The sequence below is a fragment of the Grammomys surdaster genome, unplaced genomic scaffold (genome assembly GCF_004785775.1).
Source record: "Grammomys surdaster isolate TR1022 unplaced genomic scaffold, NIH_TR_1.0 130, whole genome shotgun sequence".
NCBI lineage: Eukaryota > Metazoa > Chordata > Mammalia > Rodentia > Muridae > Grammomys > Grammomys surdaster.
In genome coordinates this window covers 9,301,493-9,319,691 of record NW_021604588.1, presented here as the reverse complement: position 1 = coordinate 9,319,691, position 18,199 = coordinate 9,301,493, and the positions used below count along the sequence as shown (strand labels likewise).

Sequence of the window (18,199 nt, the reverse complement as noted above, 5' to 3'; positions counted from 1 at the left end):
TTCTGACTGCTTATTGGGAAAGCACACATGAGTTGGAGGCAAAGGACTGTGGTGAGAAGAAATGCTAATAGTTCTTACCTGATGTTCTTACTCAGCTTCCAGAGCTGAGGCTTGTAGACCAGCTGTTGGCTGTTCTAGATTTTGTCTCCTCCCCCTCCCCACACAGGAACACCTTGGCAGTGGTTCTGCGTATAACAGCTCTGTTTTCATCTTTTCAGGTTGTAAATGTCCTGAACTCGGTAATTAAACTAGAGCCTCCTGACCACACCTCTTTGGCAGTGCTGGATTTTATATCATCTCTGGGCAAACTTCATATATCTCAGACTATCCGGGTAATACATTCTTTTAACAAAAATACAAATCTAAAAGTAGAATCTCTGCAGTAACTAGGGAAATTTTAGGCTTTTGGGTTTTTTTTTTGTTATTGTTTTGTTTTGTTATATTTTTGAGGGTCTCCCTGTATAGCCTAACCTGATCTAGAACCTGAGACAATTCCCTTGTTTCAGCCTCCTCAAGTGCTATGACTGTGGTATGAGCTACACTGGGTGTAGGTTTTTAATTTCTAAAATCTTTTGAGTTTATTAACAAAGTTGTGGCGGAAAATCTTTCTGATAGGAAAGGTAATTGTCAATACAGCACATTTCAAGTCACTTTCTTTAAAAAAAAAAATGAGTTGTCATACAAATAATTATCAAGTATATTCTAAAACAGTCTGTTGTTCCCAATATCTAAAGGAAGAAGACACTAATGCCTTAATAGGCAGTAGTGTCTAAGGAGGAAATCTAGTAATTATAGTTGCTGTGTTCATATGTTCACGAAACAGCATTTAAGAGACAACAAATATTTCAAAATAAGTGTAGCTGACAAATGTGTATTCTACTTCCAAAATTATATTCTAGTGGCCTAGGGAGAGACTCCTACCAAATTTTAAGACCTAACAAAAATAGATTCTCCTAAACTGGGAGCTTTGTCTTAATGTTGTAATAAAATCTCAGTGTTGCTAGATTCTTGGCTTTGCTTTACCTTCAAAGGGGAGACTATAAAAAGAGCTCCCTGGTGAAAACCTTTTCTATATTAAGAAAGTAAGATAGTATTTCAGTACACGTGGAAAAATCCTTGAAGTTGAATTTCTTGTTCAAAAGAAAATGACACCAAATCATGTGTTTCCATCCTGTAAACTTATGTTTCATGAGCTATATGTAGACGCTGGAAGCTGACAGAAATACCAGCTTGTATTTGAGTTGTCACCCTTCCTGTCAGAAAGGCTCTCACCACATAGCCTAAGCTTGTTTCAAATTTGCAATCTATTTAGCCTTCAGAGTCCTGCACTTGTGCAAATGTACTCATTATTATAAAACAAGTTTATTCGAGAGTGCTGGTTTGTTCTGCAGAGCTATAGATAGTACATGGCTGCAAATGCTTGTCAGACATAGCAGTGCCTCATAGACTTGGCCAGGGTGAGGGCAAGTCCTGAAGAAATGTTTGAGGTTCATGAGCATATGCCACACCGAAAGCCATAAGACAGGTTCAAATAAGTACCTGCTATGGGGGCTGCTTTAACTCCTGGTGGTGTAGTAACTTAAATCCCAGTCTTGGCCCCCTAAAGCAGTTGACAACTAAGTCCAGATATACGAAATGTTTAGTGGTGATGAGTGCTATGAGAAAAAAATAAAGTAGAAGAGAGGACAGTATGGGGGATAGTTCCAAATGGAGATAAAATCGAGGAGCCCTTACTACGGTGAGTCTGAGTATAAATCTGAAGGGGAAGGAGAAAGCCATGCAATCTCTGTGGAAGAGTTCTGAGCAGGGGACAGATAATAAGTGCACAGCCTCATAGGCAGGAGCATGCCTGATTGCTCATGGTATCTAGTATAGCAATGGGCAGGGGTACTTTGCAGCTGATTGTAAACCTGGTTATGCCCTGAAGGAAATTGGAAGTTATTAGGATTTGAGCAAGGAAAAAGGACATACTGTGTCCCAAAAGTTGACAATATTCTGTATTGAAGTTGTTTTTTCTCCAGCAAAGTTTGGTTCTTTCTCTTCATAGGACAAGGTGCTGCCCAGCTTGTCTTGTATTCTTGCTTCACTGTTAGTCAACAAGAATTGGCTGCTAGAGCAACATACTTTGGAGGCATTTACTCGGTTTGCTGAGGTAACATCAATTTATCATTCTGATCTCTATATTTTAATATTTCTAATATTCTATAACATTCAAAAATACTTGAACTGCTTATATATCTCAGTTGTGAAATTTTCTGCTGAGAAGGTATTATTAATCATGTTCACAAGGCCTTATCATGAAACCTAGAGAAATGAAGTGACTTTCCCATGGTTCTCGATTAGCAATGATTAAGTATTCAGAGTCGACTGCCTGACTCAGACACTGCCTTCAGCAGTACTGGGGGAGTAGTTCTAGAGAGGTGACCTCCTTCTTGTGAGGTCAAATCCTTAAAAAAAAATTAAAAAGAAAAAAATTTGGAAATGTTTCTACTCTGACTTTTGTGCAGCTAGCAATGCCTTTGGTTTCAGAGGGACTCAGGTAATTAAACCATCAATTGCTAAGTATATAGGAGCCCAAATTACACTATATGTCAAGACTCTGTCAAACTATGAGTGTATTGCCTTTAAGAACCCTTGGTTAGTACTTTCTTTATAAATGAGTTTTCAGTTAATGTAGTTTTAGAAACTCATTGGCTTAACAAGTTGCTGAACTATTAATCTGTCTTATTTACTGATCTTTTAATAGGGAACAGAGCATGAAGAGATAGTTCCACAGTGTCTTGGTTCTGAAGAAATCAAGAAAAAAGTTGTATCCTTTTTGGAGAAGGTATTTATAATTTATATGTAAGGTTGATGTTTTATTCAAATTATATACTTGTAAGCACCTTTGCTTGAACATTTTCTTCTTGGTACTGGGTTTTGAACTAAAGCTTTGCATATGGCATATGATAAGTACTTTACCACTAAACTATAACCCCAGACTTAAACTAAAGGGCGTTTGCACAGTGCTAATACACAGAGGCTAAACATCCCTAATCCAAAGTACTCCAAAATCGGATATTTTGAACCACCAATGTGAGGAAAATCATAGGAAAACCTTATTTCATGCATAAGTTATTAAAAATACTGTATATTACTACCTCAGGGATGTCATATGCATTTCATGCTTATGCTTTGATCCTATCCCCACAGTATCTTATTGTTTATTGAATAAGTCTGAAGCATTTTGTATAAATGCAAAAGGAAACACAATTCGTATGAATCAGTTAAGAGGATACATCAGAGAAATAAATCACTTTAAGTCACTGTACCTCTACATTTGAGACATAACATTGATTACCTTGGCAATAAAATCAAAACATATGGATCCCTAACATTAATGATCATAATTGACCACACATGACTACAAGGCTTGGATTCTGTTATATTTTAGTATGATTTCAGTGTGGTTTTTCTAAGACTTTATTTTCATAGATAGGATCTCGCTGTGTAGCCTTGGCTTTTTTTACAGATCCTCCTTCCTCTTTCTGCCTCCTCAGTGCTAGAATTAAGGGTGTACTACCACACCCAGCTAAAGTGGTATTTCTACAGTTGTTCAGAATCATATTTTTAAGTATAGGGAAAATACGTATGTGTGTGCGTGTGTGCGTGCGTGTGTGTGTGTGTGCGTGTGTGTGTAATTTTTAAGTATAGGTATAGCTGGTGTTATAAGGAGTAATTGAAATACTAATAATCAGATCTGTCAAACCACACTTAGAATACTAGAAAAATAAACTATACTTAAGCACATACTTAACTGGGTTGTAGGTATAGAACTTACCTAGATTCACTGTTACCAAACATGTTACAGTTAAGGACTTTAAGGACATTTGTAAGTAGTTGTTTTGCCAGCATCATACCCTGTACAAGAAGGTGAATGTTAACAGACTTTTTCTTCCACGACAACTCTTAATTCTTCTGTAGTGACAACCACCTAAGGCAGTATTCTCAACCTGTGGGTTTTGACCGCCACAAGGGGTATATCAGATATTTATATTAACGATTTGTAACAGTAGCAAAGTTACAGTTATGAAGTAGTAAGGAAATAATGTTATGGTTGGGGGTCAGCACAACATGAGGAACGGTATTAAAGGGTTGGAGCATTAGGAAGGTTGAGAAGCACTACTCTAAGGGAATTGTATTCAGATTACTCTAAGATGACTCTACCTAACCTAGAATTTGCCTGATTACGGGTTAAACCCGAACAGTTTTAGCACTCAGCATTTAAAGACATACACATAAACTCATCAGTAGTTTCATCTTCTGTATTCCATACCACTTGGTATCTAGTAGAGAATGCAGTGTTCTTTGAATGTCAGTATTCTTTGTTGCTCTTTGGCAGACAGAATCTGTACACGAAACTGAGGCTGCCACAGTAGACAATGTGAAACAGGAGAGAGGCTCTTTCTGGGAACCTGTTGCTAATGTGACTGTAGAAGAAGCAAAGGAGTTGGCTAATCAGGTATGGGCTGCTTTTAAGCATGTACTGGTCAAACAAGGGAATCTGCCCTCATTACTGATAAACTAGTTTGATTCTTGTCCTCATGTTGACTTTCAAGTAAAATGTAGACAGGTAAAATTCTCACTTTATGGTAGTTGTACATCAAAAAACAAAAACCATACACTTTCCCTGAAATGTTACCAACACAGACAAGAACAAAGAAATATTTGTAACCATTATACCAAATATACTCTTTATTATTGTTAATTGCATATTGTACCAATGATGACATTAATGCATTTTCTGACCCATAGATGTCAGCTTGTTCAGTTCTTCTCATCATCAATAATTATCATTTTTCTCAAATATCACATGTACCTATTGGCAGAAATTTGACACAACTACATACATTCAAAATTGTGTTTTGAACATAGGTGATATAATTGAGAATTGTAGGGCCATAAGAAAAACAATTTTTCTAGGTTTATAGTGCAATTGTAATTTGTTTTCTTAGATATAGCTGTTGGTCTGAATATATATATGTTCATAAGCCCTGTGATTTTAAATTGTGACTTCCCTTTGAAAAACCAGTTATTAGATATGTCTGGGTTTCACCTCAGTTCCTGCTCCCCCTCTATGCAAGATGTCTTGAGCCTTAGTTTTCCTAAACTGGTTCCAAAAACATGTTGAAAACTATTATGGTTCTCAGCATTTACAAACTTACTAGGAAATTCACAATTTCCTTATTAATGTTTTTTAAAGAGTACTCATGGATAGTTGTTGGGCAAGAGAGCATTTATCATTGGGAAGCCTAATACAGGATGATTCTCCTTGTCTGCCACATACAAATTACTACACGGAGAGTAGTTAGCACATATCGGTTATTATTGATATAAATGGGAAGGCTGCCCTTCTTCATGATCCTATGACTACAGTTTCTCTTACAGTATGTTTAGAATGAACATTATGCATTACTTGTTTCATGTTTTCCTTATTTTCCAGCCTTGCACAAAGAGAGCCCGTCAAGAGTTGCTCTTTGAAGCAGAATACAGATCAATATTCCAAGCTGCAAAAAGGGCTTTGGAGACAGCTGAGTTTTTACTCAAACGCTCTCTTGCTCCAGCCTGGCTGCTGCCAGAACTGGAGGCACTGCAAGAAAGGATTGAGAAGCTAAAATGCTGTGTGCTTAGAGGGTAAAATATGGATGGACTGTGTATCGGACAGAACTGGGTTTGACTCCTCAGATGCCTTGACTGGATGTTTTGTAAATGAAATTGTGAATGTAAATTATGTTTGTACATTTTCATAGCACATAAAAGAGCTTTTGTAAATGTGAAAATAATCTTTATTTGACATAGAGAACAAGATGGGGAGGGAGTGGATATTTCTCATTGAGAGCTTTGGTACAGTGTAATACAGGTGAAACAGTAACTGCTCAGGTCCAAAGGAGAGGGATCTTTCTTTTCTCAGATGACAAACTGTAAACAAACAAACTGCCCAAGGAACCTTAGCAGTTTGAAGTTATAATTTACAGTGAGGTTGGTTTTTTCTTTTTCCAGTAAGTTATTTCATAATAGAATTTATTCTTTTATTTTTAAAGAAATGGCACAAAATTAAGCTTACCAGCTTGAATTTTTTATTTCTTTACTTCCAGAATTGTCCTGGAAAAAAGCACTTTTTTTTAGCTATTTGCTTTGTATGAAAACTGGCCTCAGTCAAGTGCACACAGCCCTTTCTCCTGGAATCTGGCACCAAGAGCCTTTTGCCACCAGGACTCAGTCAGCATCCTGAGATTGGTCTCTGCTTGAGTTGGCACAGACTGCAAAAAAAGAGCTCCTGGTCTGGGGAACACAAGCTGCCTTGGGGTTTTACATCCATGCAGCTTGTTTTGAGGTATTAATTCTTTTAGCATTCTTCTGAAGCTTTTCATTATCGTCACCAGTTGTTATCTTCCCAGGCTAGCTCTTCTCCTTCCCAGCCTTCTGCCTCTCCCTGCAACAGAACACACTGACACTAGCTATCTGACGCAAATTATATACACATCTGAAAAACCAAGCATTTAAAAATGACCCAGAGAGAATGCCTTATAAGAAAAGAAAAAGCTGTAACTAACCAAAAGTTAAAAGCAAGATTGCATTGGTTCTGATGTTAAAAACCACACCCATTGGGAAGTAACTATGCAGTCCAGTGAAATATTTTCCCCTATCAAGGAGTTAATCACGTATCAGGTGAATCCAGGTGTGGCCTGCTGTGGCCAAGGACAGTAATACACAAGGCACAACATAAAAGACGTAAAATGGATTTGCATTTTTTAAAAAATAAAATGGATTTGTATTTTATTTAATTTGATGTGCATGCATATATCTATGCACCACTTGTGTCCGGTGCCTGTATAGGTCAGAGGGACTGAATCTCCTGGAAATGGAGTAAGAGCCGGCAATCAAACCCAGGCCTCTAGAAGAATAGCCTGTACCATTAACCACAAAGCCATCTCTGCAACCCCAAAATTTTATTTTGGTACTATGATTTTTTTTGTAAAGTCCAAACCATGAACACTGTAGATTACTGTACTGTGTCATGTTAATAGGTTGTGCATGTCTGAAGGACTAGTCCTGTTTCTGCAGCACTATGAAATCATTTTCTAGGAACTGGTTATGTTGTTTCTGGGTTTACTTTGATCATTTTTAGCCAGCTATGTAGTACTCTTTTCTTTTGTTGATAAAACTGCTTGTTTATTGCTAATTAGGACTTCTGAGAGAAACCCTGACACTAGCACATTTAATACAAACAGTGAACTCACCTCGGTCATTTCTGTTGCAGCAAACTTTGAGGAAAACTGCATCACTGGTGAGATGTTATCCTTTTCAGGGACCATCACTTCTGTCCTTAGTTCAGGCAAAATAAGAAAAGTACCCGAAGGCTTAATTTCTGGGATCATATCTGCAAACCAGTCCAACTCAGGATCCTGTACTGGCTTCTTTTTTACTTGAATGGTAAACTCTTCTCCTAAACCAAGTTCTGATCGAACCTTTAGGGGTCTTTCTTGTGACACTTGAGGTGGTTTGACTTCCTCATGCTGTCTCTGACTGGTCTTTGAGGAAGGACTGGATTGCAAAGGCTGTGATTCTTCAGTGAAAGGAAGCAAAGCCACAGTGGCCCTCTTTTCTCCTGAGGTAACAGGCATGGGAACAGAGGCTTTAGCTGCTGTGCTTGCTTGAGTACCAAAGCTAGACTGACAGTCGTCCCAGGACAGCGCCTCTACGTTCAGATGTGTGTGTTGGGACTCTGCTACATCACAGGGTTCTTGGGGGCATATGTGAATATTGGCAGTCTGCTGCGCAGGCTCCTCCGGCTCACTCCAGTCAGGCCACTCCTCCGGCTTGGTAGAACCTGCAGGGAAGCCATTGTCCTCTGAAGTGTTTGTCACATCTGAGAGTCCGTTCATAGGGAATTTAACAGTGTGAGAAAACTGATCACCTATGGATATATGCAAGAATTAGTCTCATGATGTGTTAAAAGCAAGCAATAAGTAGGTCTAATTGGAAATATCCATGATCACTAGCAAAAGTTAGGTAGAACATAACAAAGATGCCAAATAAATTCTCCAAATACACATGGCAACCATGTTATAACTAACTGGTCTTTAGATCTTTGACTAAATGTCCAAACCCTGTTGGCATAAGTCTCTTAAATAGATTCAGTGTTATCCTTGGTAGTAATTACATCTAGAAACATGTGCACAAGTTTTTTTTTTTTTTTTAATTGTTTACTGGGGGTGGGGGAAGGGATCTGGGTGCATACATGCCGTATAGTGCAGGTGTGTGGGCAAAGGACAAGTGTGCCGTTGGTTCTACTTTATGTGTGTTTCAGACATTGAGCTTGGGTTACTTACTAGCCTTTTGCCACAAGGGCTTTTACCTCCTGAGCCATCCAGCCCATTTTACTGTTCAAGGATTCACCTTTAATTATGTGTGTGTGAGTGTGCACGTGAGTAAACTGCCCCCAGAAGCCAGAGAACTGGATCCCTGGAGCTGGAGTTAGAGGCCAGTGCTGGGAGCCAAAGTTATGTTCTCTACAAGAGTAATTTGTTCTTTTAACTGCTGAACCATCATCTGTCTGGCCCCCAAATAAGTTTGAAACAGATTTTCTTAAATGTCATCAGGTGTTGAGAGATCTAGGTTTACTCCAGTGTTCCATCCTACTTAACATCATTTTTTACTACATGTCTTTATTAACATCTTATAGAACTCTACATTTTTGGTATATTATGATGCAGAAGGCATCAGAATACCAAACTATCTGATACAAAAAATGAATTTAAGTAATGTTAACTTATTATGTGGAAGGGTTAGATATGTAACCAACAGTTTGGAGAGCTAAGATGAGAAAGGAGTTCCAAAGTGTACTTGATTTCCAAAATTTAAGCTTAATATTCTCAGGAATAGCTCAAAGCAATGGGAAACACAGTTGAAATTCTTACCTGTCTGTATAAGATTATTGTAATATTCTTCTTGTATGTGCTTCCTGCTGTTGATGGGCATGTTGCCAGAAAACAATTTAGGGAATACATTAGAGGAGGGGTTCTCCAAGACTTTTGAGATCCGACTCTGCTGATTGCAGACAACATGCATGGGAGAACCTGATGGAAGAGGAGTGTGCTTACATCTGGCACATGATTGGTGAGCAACAATCAAGGGAAATGGGTGTATGTAGCACAGATAAAAGAACATCATTAAATATTTGACCAAAAGCCATTATTAAATGGGTTGCCTTTCTCTGGAGGTTAAAGACAGGTTCTGTCACCACTTGGTGATGGGAAAAGAACTATGAAGCAATACATAGATAAAATTTTGGTCCTTAAAGCTCTCCTAGTAGCAATGTGAGACCATGATTCTAATTTCCTTTTAAGAATAAAAGGCTATTAAGACTACAAGCCTAACAATATTAATGACTTGATACCACAAAACTATACACTAAAGATAACTTTTATGCTATGGGTATTTGATATTGACTGAGGAAAGCAGTCTTAACAATTTACCAGAAAGCTTACACTCACAATTGGATATCAATCAAAGATTTATAAATTACAGCTGAATATTTCCCCTACCTTAAAGCTAGGGTAAGGGGAGTCAACTGTCATAAGGCTTCAGCTCTCTAGAGCACCTCTCTCTCTTCTTCACCCTCAGCTCTCAGGGTCTAGCACTACAAGCCAAGGAACTGCATTAGAGACCCAGAATTTTGTAATGAAATCAAGGTCCTATTTAAGGTCATACAAAGTAGCAAAAAGGTTAATTTTGTTGATACAAAATTCTTGCACTACCTCCCACATAAAATATAGTGGGAACAAACCAAAGATTTCCTGAGGTATTCAAAAATATCCTTTACCCAGTAGTTTAACAAAGTATTTAGTGTTAAAAAGGACAAGTCTGTAGTCCCTACTAAAATTCAAATATATCCTCTAACCTACAAAGTCTACTTCTGAGACTCTCCTATGGGAGTGGGACCACACATAATAAAGATGCATGTGTAAGTATTTATGGCAACACTATTACATACTGATTAAAAATCGAGCAGCAGATACAGCAGCCATCACTATAAGTCACTCAATTGAATTCAGTGAAATACTAGGCAGATAGAAAAGTGAGGTAGCTTTTATGCATTGGCCTGGAAACACTTATTAATATGCAATACATGAAAATAATAAACTTGTGCATAGCATCATTAAAATAATCGTATGTAAACAGTTATCTGTCTCATGGGTTTACAAAAAAGGATTCTCACTAACCCATTAAAGGTCACTCTGTACCCACTACGAGTTTGAAAAGGGAAATTCAACTTTCCTCATGCTTTTTCACCATTAACTTCAACATAACCCTGTATTGTATAATACTAAAAACCTAATAAAATAATTTTTAGTCTTACTTTCAGGGGAAAGGTCACTAGTTTTGGTAAAGCTTGGAGCAGTACGCTTAAAGATCTTAGTTCTTTCTCCTCCCACAACCACTTCTGGTCCAAGTAAAGACACCAGCACTGCCAGGCTACGGAGAGTAATTGCCACAATGGAATCGCTGGTATCACGAAGGCCCAGTAGTACCTAGGAGCAAAATTGGGGATGAGTATAGACAACCATTACCTGGAAAGGACCAACTGGCCTGCAGTCATGCTTGTTCAAATGAACGACATTTAATTTCTAAGGTAGGTGGCTCTCCAACCTTCTAAGGGAAGGAAACAATGCATCCCTCCCAGTCCATGGATTGCTACTTAAGAAAACAAAACACCAGGACTGGCAAGATAGCTCAGTGGGTACAGGTTCTTGCTTTGAATCCTGAAGACCGTGTGGATCCCCCCACATGGTGAAAAGAGAACTGACCCCCATGGGTCGCCCTTTTATCTCCATACATGAGCTGTGGGAGGTATGTATGCACATAAATGAAGGCACATACATACAAATGTCTTTTTTAAGATAGAAATACACTGGAAACTAAAAACTCCAACTGCTACAAATGACAATTTTAAATATGAGTATTCACACTTTTCTTCATTATAGAACATTAACAGTGCAGGAGCAACATTGCTCTGCAGAGCATACTCAGATCATTCTAGGGACTGACAAGGTATCTATGTTGCTGGTCTAAATTCTAATTCTTAACTTTATACTCAAATGGGAAGAGCCCACAAGAGCTTTGTATATAATACATTTAACACTTGTCCACTGGCTGAGTTAACTATGGTCTCTCACCAGTCATCTAGCTGCAATTCACAGAACTAGTCCAGTTTTCTTAAAATAAGGACAGTGAACCTTACTTATAGCAAGTTATGGGACATCAGTTATGTAATACCAAAACAATGAGGAGCATTGTTATATGCAACCAAAAGCACCTTTAACAAGGAGAACCACGGAGAAGATACTTGGACAGGTTTTGTTCTGTATTAGAAGGCAAGCTGGGTTAGCAGGGCCTGAGTACCTGGCTCCTAATATTATCAAGAATATTGAGTTGCCATAGTTTTAGTAGTAGTTCTCAGTATGACTAGACCAATTAATCATGTATTTGTGGCTAATTCTCATTTGTGTTGTGTAAGATCGGGGCATTCTAAGAAGACCTAGTGGCAGTCCAGTGGTAACTTACCAATCACTTCCTGGAAGGAAAGCTTTAGACCAGAGCCTGCTTCTATCATTTAATACACTATCCACAAGACAGTCCACCTAAGCCCAATCTGTTCTCAATACCTTTTTGTAGAGTGAGAAAGCCAGTCCTACCCCCAGCCCCCATCACTTGTTTTCTCTGAACTCAGCTATCCAACAGATTTTGCCCTGTCTTACCAAACATGGCTACTTTATGGCACACAAAATTTGACACAGTTAATCTATAACTAGTTACCAAAAAATAGCTACTGACATTAGTAGTTGTTTAACACTTACTAATAATTCAGTTTTCTGAATTATGAGAGTTGATTGTCTTTAACATGCTGAGCACCCAACTCAATCTCTGGACTCAGCCTGTAGCATCTATTTCAGGGTTAGAGCATTGCATTTCTCTTCTAAATTGACAACATGCAGGCTAACACTCATTCCTGCATATATAAGTGCAGAGTCAGCTCCCCAGTGAAACATGCTTCTACAACCATGTGTCAGCCCATGCTATAGTAACTGAGTTAAGTGAGTGGGGTAGGACAAGAACCTAGACTCCTCGAGAGTTTGATGAGAAAAACTTGGGTATCCTGAGGTCCCTGCTAAGTCTAGCCTATCAGCCATCTAAGATCAGTGTGGATAAGTCAGCCTGAGGCCCTGACTTATCCATGTGAAGTGGACATGTGAAGTGTCAAAAGTCCTAAAACCTCACTGTTAATACAAAGAACCATGAGAGTTAAGGAAATGTTTGACATCCTAAGGCATCACCTAAAGGAACCATCTGTCATTTACAAGCTCCTTGAATACACAGGAAGTATTAGTCTCATTAGAAAATAAATTGAAAAATACCATGTGGCTGGTAGCTTTAAAAACTCTTTACCAATAACACCTTTAGAGAAGGTTCTACTGGGTTAGCATGAGCCCTAACTTGGATGACTGGTATCCTGTGCCAGGTAAAGTCAGATAAGGTAACATACTCCTGAAATCCTATCAGTCTAAAGCCAGCCTCTGCTATACACTAAGACCATGGTCTCACCTAAAAGCCAGTCCTAGAGCAAAAGCTCCATGAAAATGGGTGCAGACTGCCTGATGCAGCTGCTCAACAAGAGATACTAAGCACTGCTGCTCTGAGCATCAAGGCTTACATTATGCAAGCCCTCAGAAGTGTCTACATCTGACCAGTCGTAACTTGTTTTCAGACTTTAGTTCTTCAGATTTTCACATAAATTTCTGCTGTTTTGATTCATGTCTCTGTGATAACTTTTTATAGTATAAAAAATGAAGGCAAGCCTGGAACCCCTGGGTGAGTGAATACTAACAGTCCCTATGGTAGACAAACAGGTTGAAAATCACTGATAAATCTCTCCATGGCAAAAACCATAATGTAATTATGGACAATCATATTTTATATTCATAAAGCATCCCATAAACGCTAGTGAATGGCCATAAGTTTGCTTAGGCCTTAGTCTTCTCATTCATTTACCTCTAAGAATTAGCACACAGAATCATAATTGTTCACAGACTTAAGACTAAACATGTTATTTCATTTGCCAGGAAGACTGGACTGAAAATACAATTTCAACCCTTTGTATTCTAGTAACTTTGAAACTCACCTGCTGTCTCAAGTCTTTGTGAGTTATTATCTGAAAACCTTCTCCTTTCATTCCCTACAGTGGCAGCACCTTTGCTCAGTCTCCTCAACCTGCTTTACAAGGTTTGACACATTCCCACTGCCAATATGGTTCTGACCTGTGGCAAGATGACTTTCTTTAGCTGTTCCTGAGTGAAGTGTTCCACATAGGCCTCGATGTGGGACAGTAACACCATCCGCACATGCTCCTCATGAACCTCAAACAACTGGAGAAGCACAGGGATCACTCGTGACTGGAACAGCGCTGGCGAGAGCAAGCAAGGAGTTTCTCCTGGTGTGTTCTCTACCCCAAATCAGAGGGTACAGACAGAACAGTCGTTCAGTGAAAAGATAAAGAACATAATTCATCAACTGAGTCCAGAACTTTATACATATTTTATGTATTTGTCTAAATTTTAAGCTGCAGTCTAAAGGTGTTTCTTCTGGGTTTAAATAACTTCAAGGCTTTTCTGTCTCAAGCATTCTCTATATCCTGCTCCTTTCCTGGTTACTGAGTCTGGCACAAGGCAAATCTTTAATGGGCACTGAGGTGATTCATGGCTTCTCCCTCTAAAATCCACAGTGAAAGGATGGAAAACTATAAGGAAAATTTATTACTAAAATGAAAACATTCAATCCAGAGTTAAATGCAATTTGAAATTGAAATAACTACCCATAATATCTGCAGGAGTGACATCATCTAAGAAAATCAACTCTGCGAGGCAGGAGACATGGCTCACTGGTTAAGAGCCTTGTACCAACAGCAGAGGACCCAGGTTCAGGTTCCAGTACTCACAGCGGCTCTACCATCCCTAACTCTAGTTCCAGGGGATTTAGTGCCCTCCTGTGACTTCCATGGAAACCAGGCATGCATATAAGGCACATGTATAAATGAAAGTATAATACTCATACACAGAAAACTAAATCTTTTCTTAAAATTTTTTTATTTAGTTCCCTTCGGCCCCTGCCTGGTCCCTTGGACTGGAGCAGACACAGAGTCGGTCTGCTCCTGTCCTGTGGAGAAACTGAATCCTGAGTCATCCAGGAGCCACAGCACTCAGAGCAGCTGGAGCCACTACACTCAGAGCAGCTGAAACTGAATTCTGAGTCATCAGGGACCCACTGCACTCAGAGCAGCTGGAGCCACTGCACTCAGAGCAGCTGAAACTGAATCCTGAGTCATCGAGAACCCACTGCACTCAGAGCAGCAGAGGAGCCACTGCACTCAGAACAGAAGGATTACCAGATCCAAGAGGTGGCCTGAGTCCCAGGAGTTCTTCCACCCGGGAGATTAGGGGCATAAGACCACAGAGACCTCTGGACTCCGAGGAGCTCTGCAATAAGCAAGATAACTGGAAATACAGATTCCAATCTTACACAGAGAGGGCAGGTACCACTAGAGTTACCCAGATGGCGAAAGGCAAGCGCAAGAACATAAGCAACAGAAACCAAAGTTTCTTGGCATCATCAGTGCCCAGTTCTCCCAATATAGCAAGCCCTGAACACCCCTTCACACCTGAAAAGCAGGATTCAGAATTAAAATCACTTCTCATGATGATGATAGAGGATTATAAGAAGGAATTAAGTAACTCCCTTAAAGAAATACAGGAGAGTACAAGTAAACAGATAGAAGCCCTTAAAGAGGAATCACAGAAATCCCTTAAAGAAATGCAAGAAAACACAAAGAAGGAATTAAACAAAAACATTCAGGATCTGAAAATGGAAATAGAAACAATAAAGAAAGTTCAAAGGGAGACAACCATGGAGATAGAAAACCTAAGAAAGAGATCAGGAGTCACAGACGCAAGCATCACCAACCGAATACAAGAGATAGAAGAGAGAATCTCAAATGCAGAAGATACGGTGGAAAATATTGACACAGTTGTCAAAGAAAATGAAAAAAGCAAAAAACTCCTAACTCAAAACATCCAGGAAATCCAGGACACAATGAGAAGACCAAACCTAAGGATAATAGGTATAGATGAGAATGAAGATTCCCAACTTAAAGGGCCAGTAAATATCTTTAACAAAATCATTGAGGAAAATTTCCCTAACCTAAAGAACAAGATGCCCATAAACATACAAGAAGCCTACAGAACACCAAATAGACTAGACCAGAAAAGAAATACCTCCCGTCACATAATAATCAAAACATCAGATGCACAAAACAAAGAAAAAATACTAAAAGCAGTAAGGGAAAAAGGTCAAGTAACATATAAAGGCAGACCTATAAGAATTACACCAGACTTCTCACCAGAGACTATAAAAGCCAGAAGAGCCTGGACTGACATCATACAGACCCTAAGAGAACACAATTGCCAGCCCAGATTACTATACCCAGCAAAACTCTCAATCAATATAGATGGTGAAACCAAGATATTCCATGACAAAACCAAATTTGCACAATATCTTCCCACAAACCCAGCACTTCAAAGGATAATGGATGGAAAACGCCAACACAAGGAGGGAAACTACAACCTAGAAAAAGCAAGGAAGTAATCTTCCAACAACCCCAAAAGAAGATAACTATACAAACATAACTTTACCTCTAATAACAAAAATAACAGGAAGCCACAATCATTTTTCCTTAATATCTCTTAACATCAATGGTCTCAATTCCCCAATAAAAAGACGCAGACTAGCAGACTGGATACACAAACAAGACCCAGAATTTTGCTGCATACAAGAAACACACCTCAGTGACAAAGACAGACACTACCTCAGAATAAAAGGGTGGAAAACAATTTTCCAAGCCAATGGTCCCAAGAAACAAGCTGGAGTAGCCATTCTAATATCAAATAAAATCGACTTCCATCCAAAATTAATCAAAAAAGATAAGGAAGGACACTTCATACTCATCAAAGGAAAAAGCTACCAAGGTGAACTCTCAATTCTGAACATCTATGCTCCAAATGCAAGGGCACCTACATACATAAAAGAAACTTTACTAAAGCTCAAAACACACATTACACCTCACACAATAATAGTGGGGGATTTCAACACCCCACTCTCAGCAATGGACAGATCATGGAAACAGAAACTAAACCGAGACACTTTGACATTAACAGAAGTTATGAACCGAATGGACTTAACAGACATCTATAGAACATTTCATCCTAAAACAAAAGAATATACCTTTTTCTCAGCACTTCATGGTACCTTCTCCAAAATAGACCATATAATTGGTCACAAAACAAGCCTCTACAGATACAAAAAGATTGAAATAATCCCTTGCCTCTTATCAGATCACCATGGAATAAGACTGGTCTTTAATAATGACAAAACCAATGGAAAACCCATGTGCACATGGAAACTGAACAACTCTCTACTCAATGATGACTTGGTCAAGAAAGAAAGAAATTAAAGACTTTTTAGATTTCAATGAAAATGAGGACACATCATACCAAAACTTGTGGGACTCCATGAAGGCAGTGCTAAGAGGAAAACTCATAGCTCTAAGTGCCTACAAAAAGAAACTGGAAAGAGCACACACTAACAAGTTGACTGCACAACTAAAAGCCCTAGAACAAAAAGAAGCAAATACACCCAGGAGGAGTAGAAGGCAGGAAATAATCAAACTCAGGGCTGAAATCAACCAAATAGAAACTAAAAGAACAATACAAAATATCAATAAAACCAGGAGTTGGTTCTTTGAGAAAATCAACAAGATAGATAAACCGTTAGCCAGATTAACCAGAGGGCACAGAGAGAGTATCCAAATTAATAAAATCAGAACTGAAAAGGGAGATATAACAACAGAAACGGAAGAAATTAAAAAAATCATCAGATCCTACTACAAAGGCCTATACTCAACAAAACTGGAAAACCTGGATGAAATGGACAATTTCCTAGACAGATACCAGGTACCAAAATTAAACCAGGAGCAGATAAACCATCTAAATAGTCCCATAACCCCTCAGGAAATAGCAGCAGTCATTAAAAGTCTCCCCACTAAAAAAAGCCCAGGACCAGATGGTTTTAGTGCTGAATTCTATCAGACCTTCAAGGAAGACCTAATACCAATTCTCTTCAAACTATTCCACAAAATAGAGACAGAAGGAACACTACCCAATTCGTTCTATGAAGCTACAATTACACTCATTCCCAAACCCCACAAGGACCCAACAAAGAAAGAGAACTTCAGACCAATCTCCCTTATGAACATCGATGCAAAAATACTCAATAAAATTCTAGCAAACCGAATCCAAGACCACATCAAAACAATCATCCATCATGATCAAGTAGGTTTTATCCCAGGAATGCAGGGAGGGTTCAATATTCGGAAATCCATCAATGTAATCCACTATATAAACAAACTTAAAGAAAAAAAACCATATGATTATCTCACTAGATGCTGAGAAAGCATTTGACAAAATTCAACATCCCTTCATGATAAAAGTCTTGGAAAGATCAGGAATTCAAGGCCCCTACCTAAACATAGTAAAAGCAATTTACAGCAAACCAGTAGCCAACATCAAGCTAAATGGAGAGAAACTTGAAGCAATCCCACTAAGATCAGGGACTAGACAAGGCTGCCCACTCTCCCCCTACCTATTCAATATAGTACTGGAAGTCTTAGCCAGAGCAATTAGACAACAAAAAGAAGTCAAAGGGATACAAATAGGAAAGGAAGAAGTCAAAATATCGCTATTTGCAGATGATATGATAGTATACTTAAGTGACCCCCAAACTTCCACCAGAGAACTCCTAAACCTGATAAACAACTTCAGCAAAGTGGCTGGTTATAAAATCAACTCAAACAAATCAGTAGCCTTCCTCTACATGAAAGATAAACAGACTGAAAAAGAAATTAGGGAAATGACACCCTTCACAATAGTTGCAAATAATATAAAATACCTTGGTGTGAATCTAACCAAGCAAGTGAAAGACCTGTATGACAAGAACTTCAAGTCTCTGAAGAAAGAAATTGAAGAAGATCTCAGAAGATGGAAAGATCTCC

At 38.7% G+C, this 18,199-nt stretch overlaps 2 protein-coding genes across 4 annotated transcripts in view; one reads left to right on the top strand and one right to left on the bottom strand.

The window, feature by feature from the left end:
- The window catches only part of CUNH1orf112 (chromosome unknown C1orf112 homolog), a 42,811-nt gene extending 37,000 nt beyond the window's left edge, over positions 1-5,811 (top strand). Inside the window, exons 20-24 of the mRNA XM_028758104.1 lie at positions 219-332; positions 2,048-2,152; positions 2,747-2,827; positions 4,382-4,501; positions 5,483-5,811. Of these exons, the coding sequence (XP_028613937.1) occupies positions 219-332; positions 2,048-2,152; positions 2,747-2,827; positions 4,382-4,501; positions 5,483-5,677 (615 nt within the window). The 3' untranslated portion in view covers positions 5,678-5,811. The remainder of the gene's footprint in view (positions 1-218; positions 333-2,047; positions 2,153-2,746; positions 2,828-4,381; positions 4,502-5,482) is intronic.
- The window catches only part of Scyl3 (SCY1 like pseudokinase 3), a 35,075-nt gene continuing 21,583 nt past the window's right edge, over positions 4,708-18,199 (bottom strand). Inside the window, exons 10-14 of one of the 3 annotated variants that reach the window (XM_028758074.1) lie at positions 13,359-13,543; positions 10,403-10,574; positions 8,961-9,119; positions 7,281-7,957; positions 4,708-6,472 (exon numbers count right to left, since the gene is read on the bottom strand). In XM_028758074.1, the coding sequence (XP_028613907.1) occupies positions 6,416-6,472; positions 7,281-7,957; positions 8,961-9,119; positions 10,403-10,574; positions 13,359-13,543 (1,250 nt within the window). In that variant the 3' untranslated portion in view covers positions 4,708-6,415. The remainder of the gene's footprint in view (positions 6,473-7,280; positions 7,958-8,960; positions 9,120-10,402; positions 10,575-13,358; positions 13,544-18,199) is intronic. The other 2 variants (XM_028758081.1, XM_028758091.1) reach the window with 2 other exon arrangements.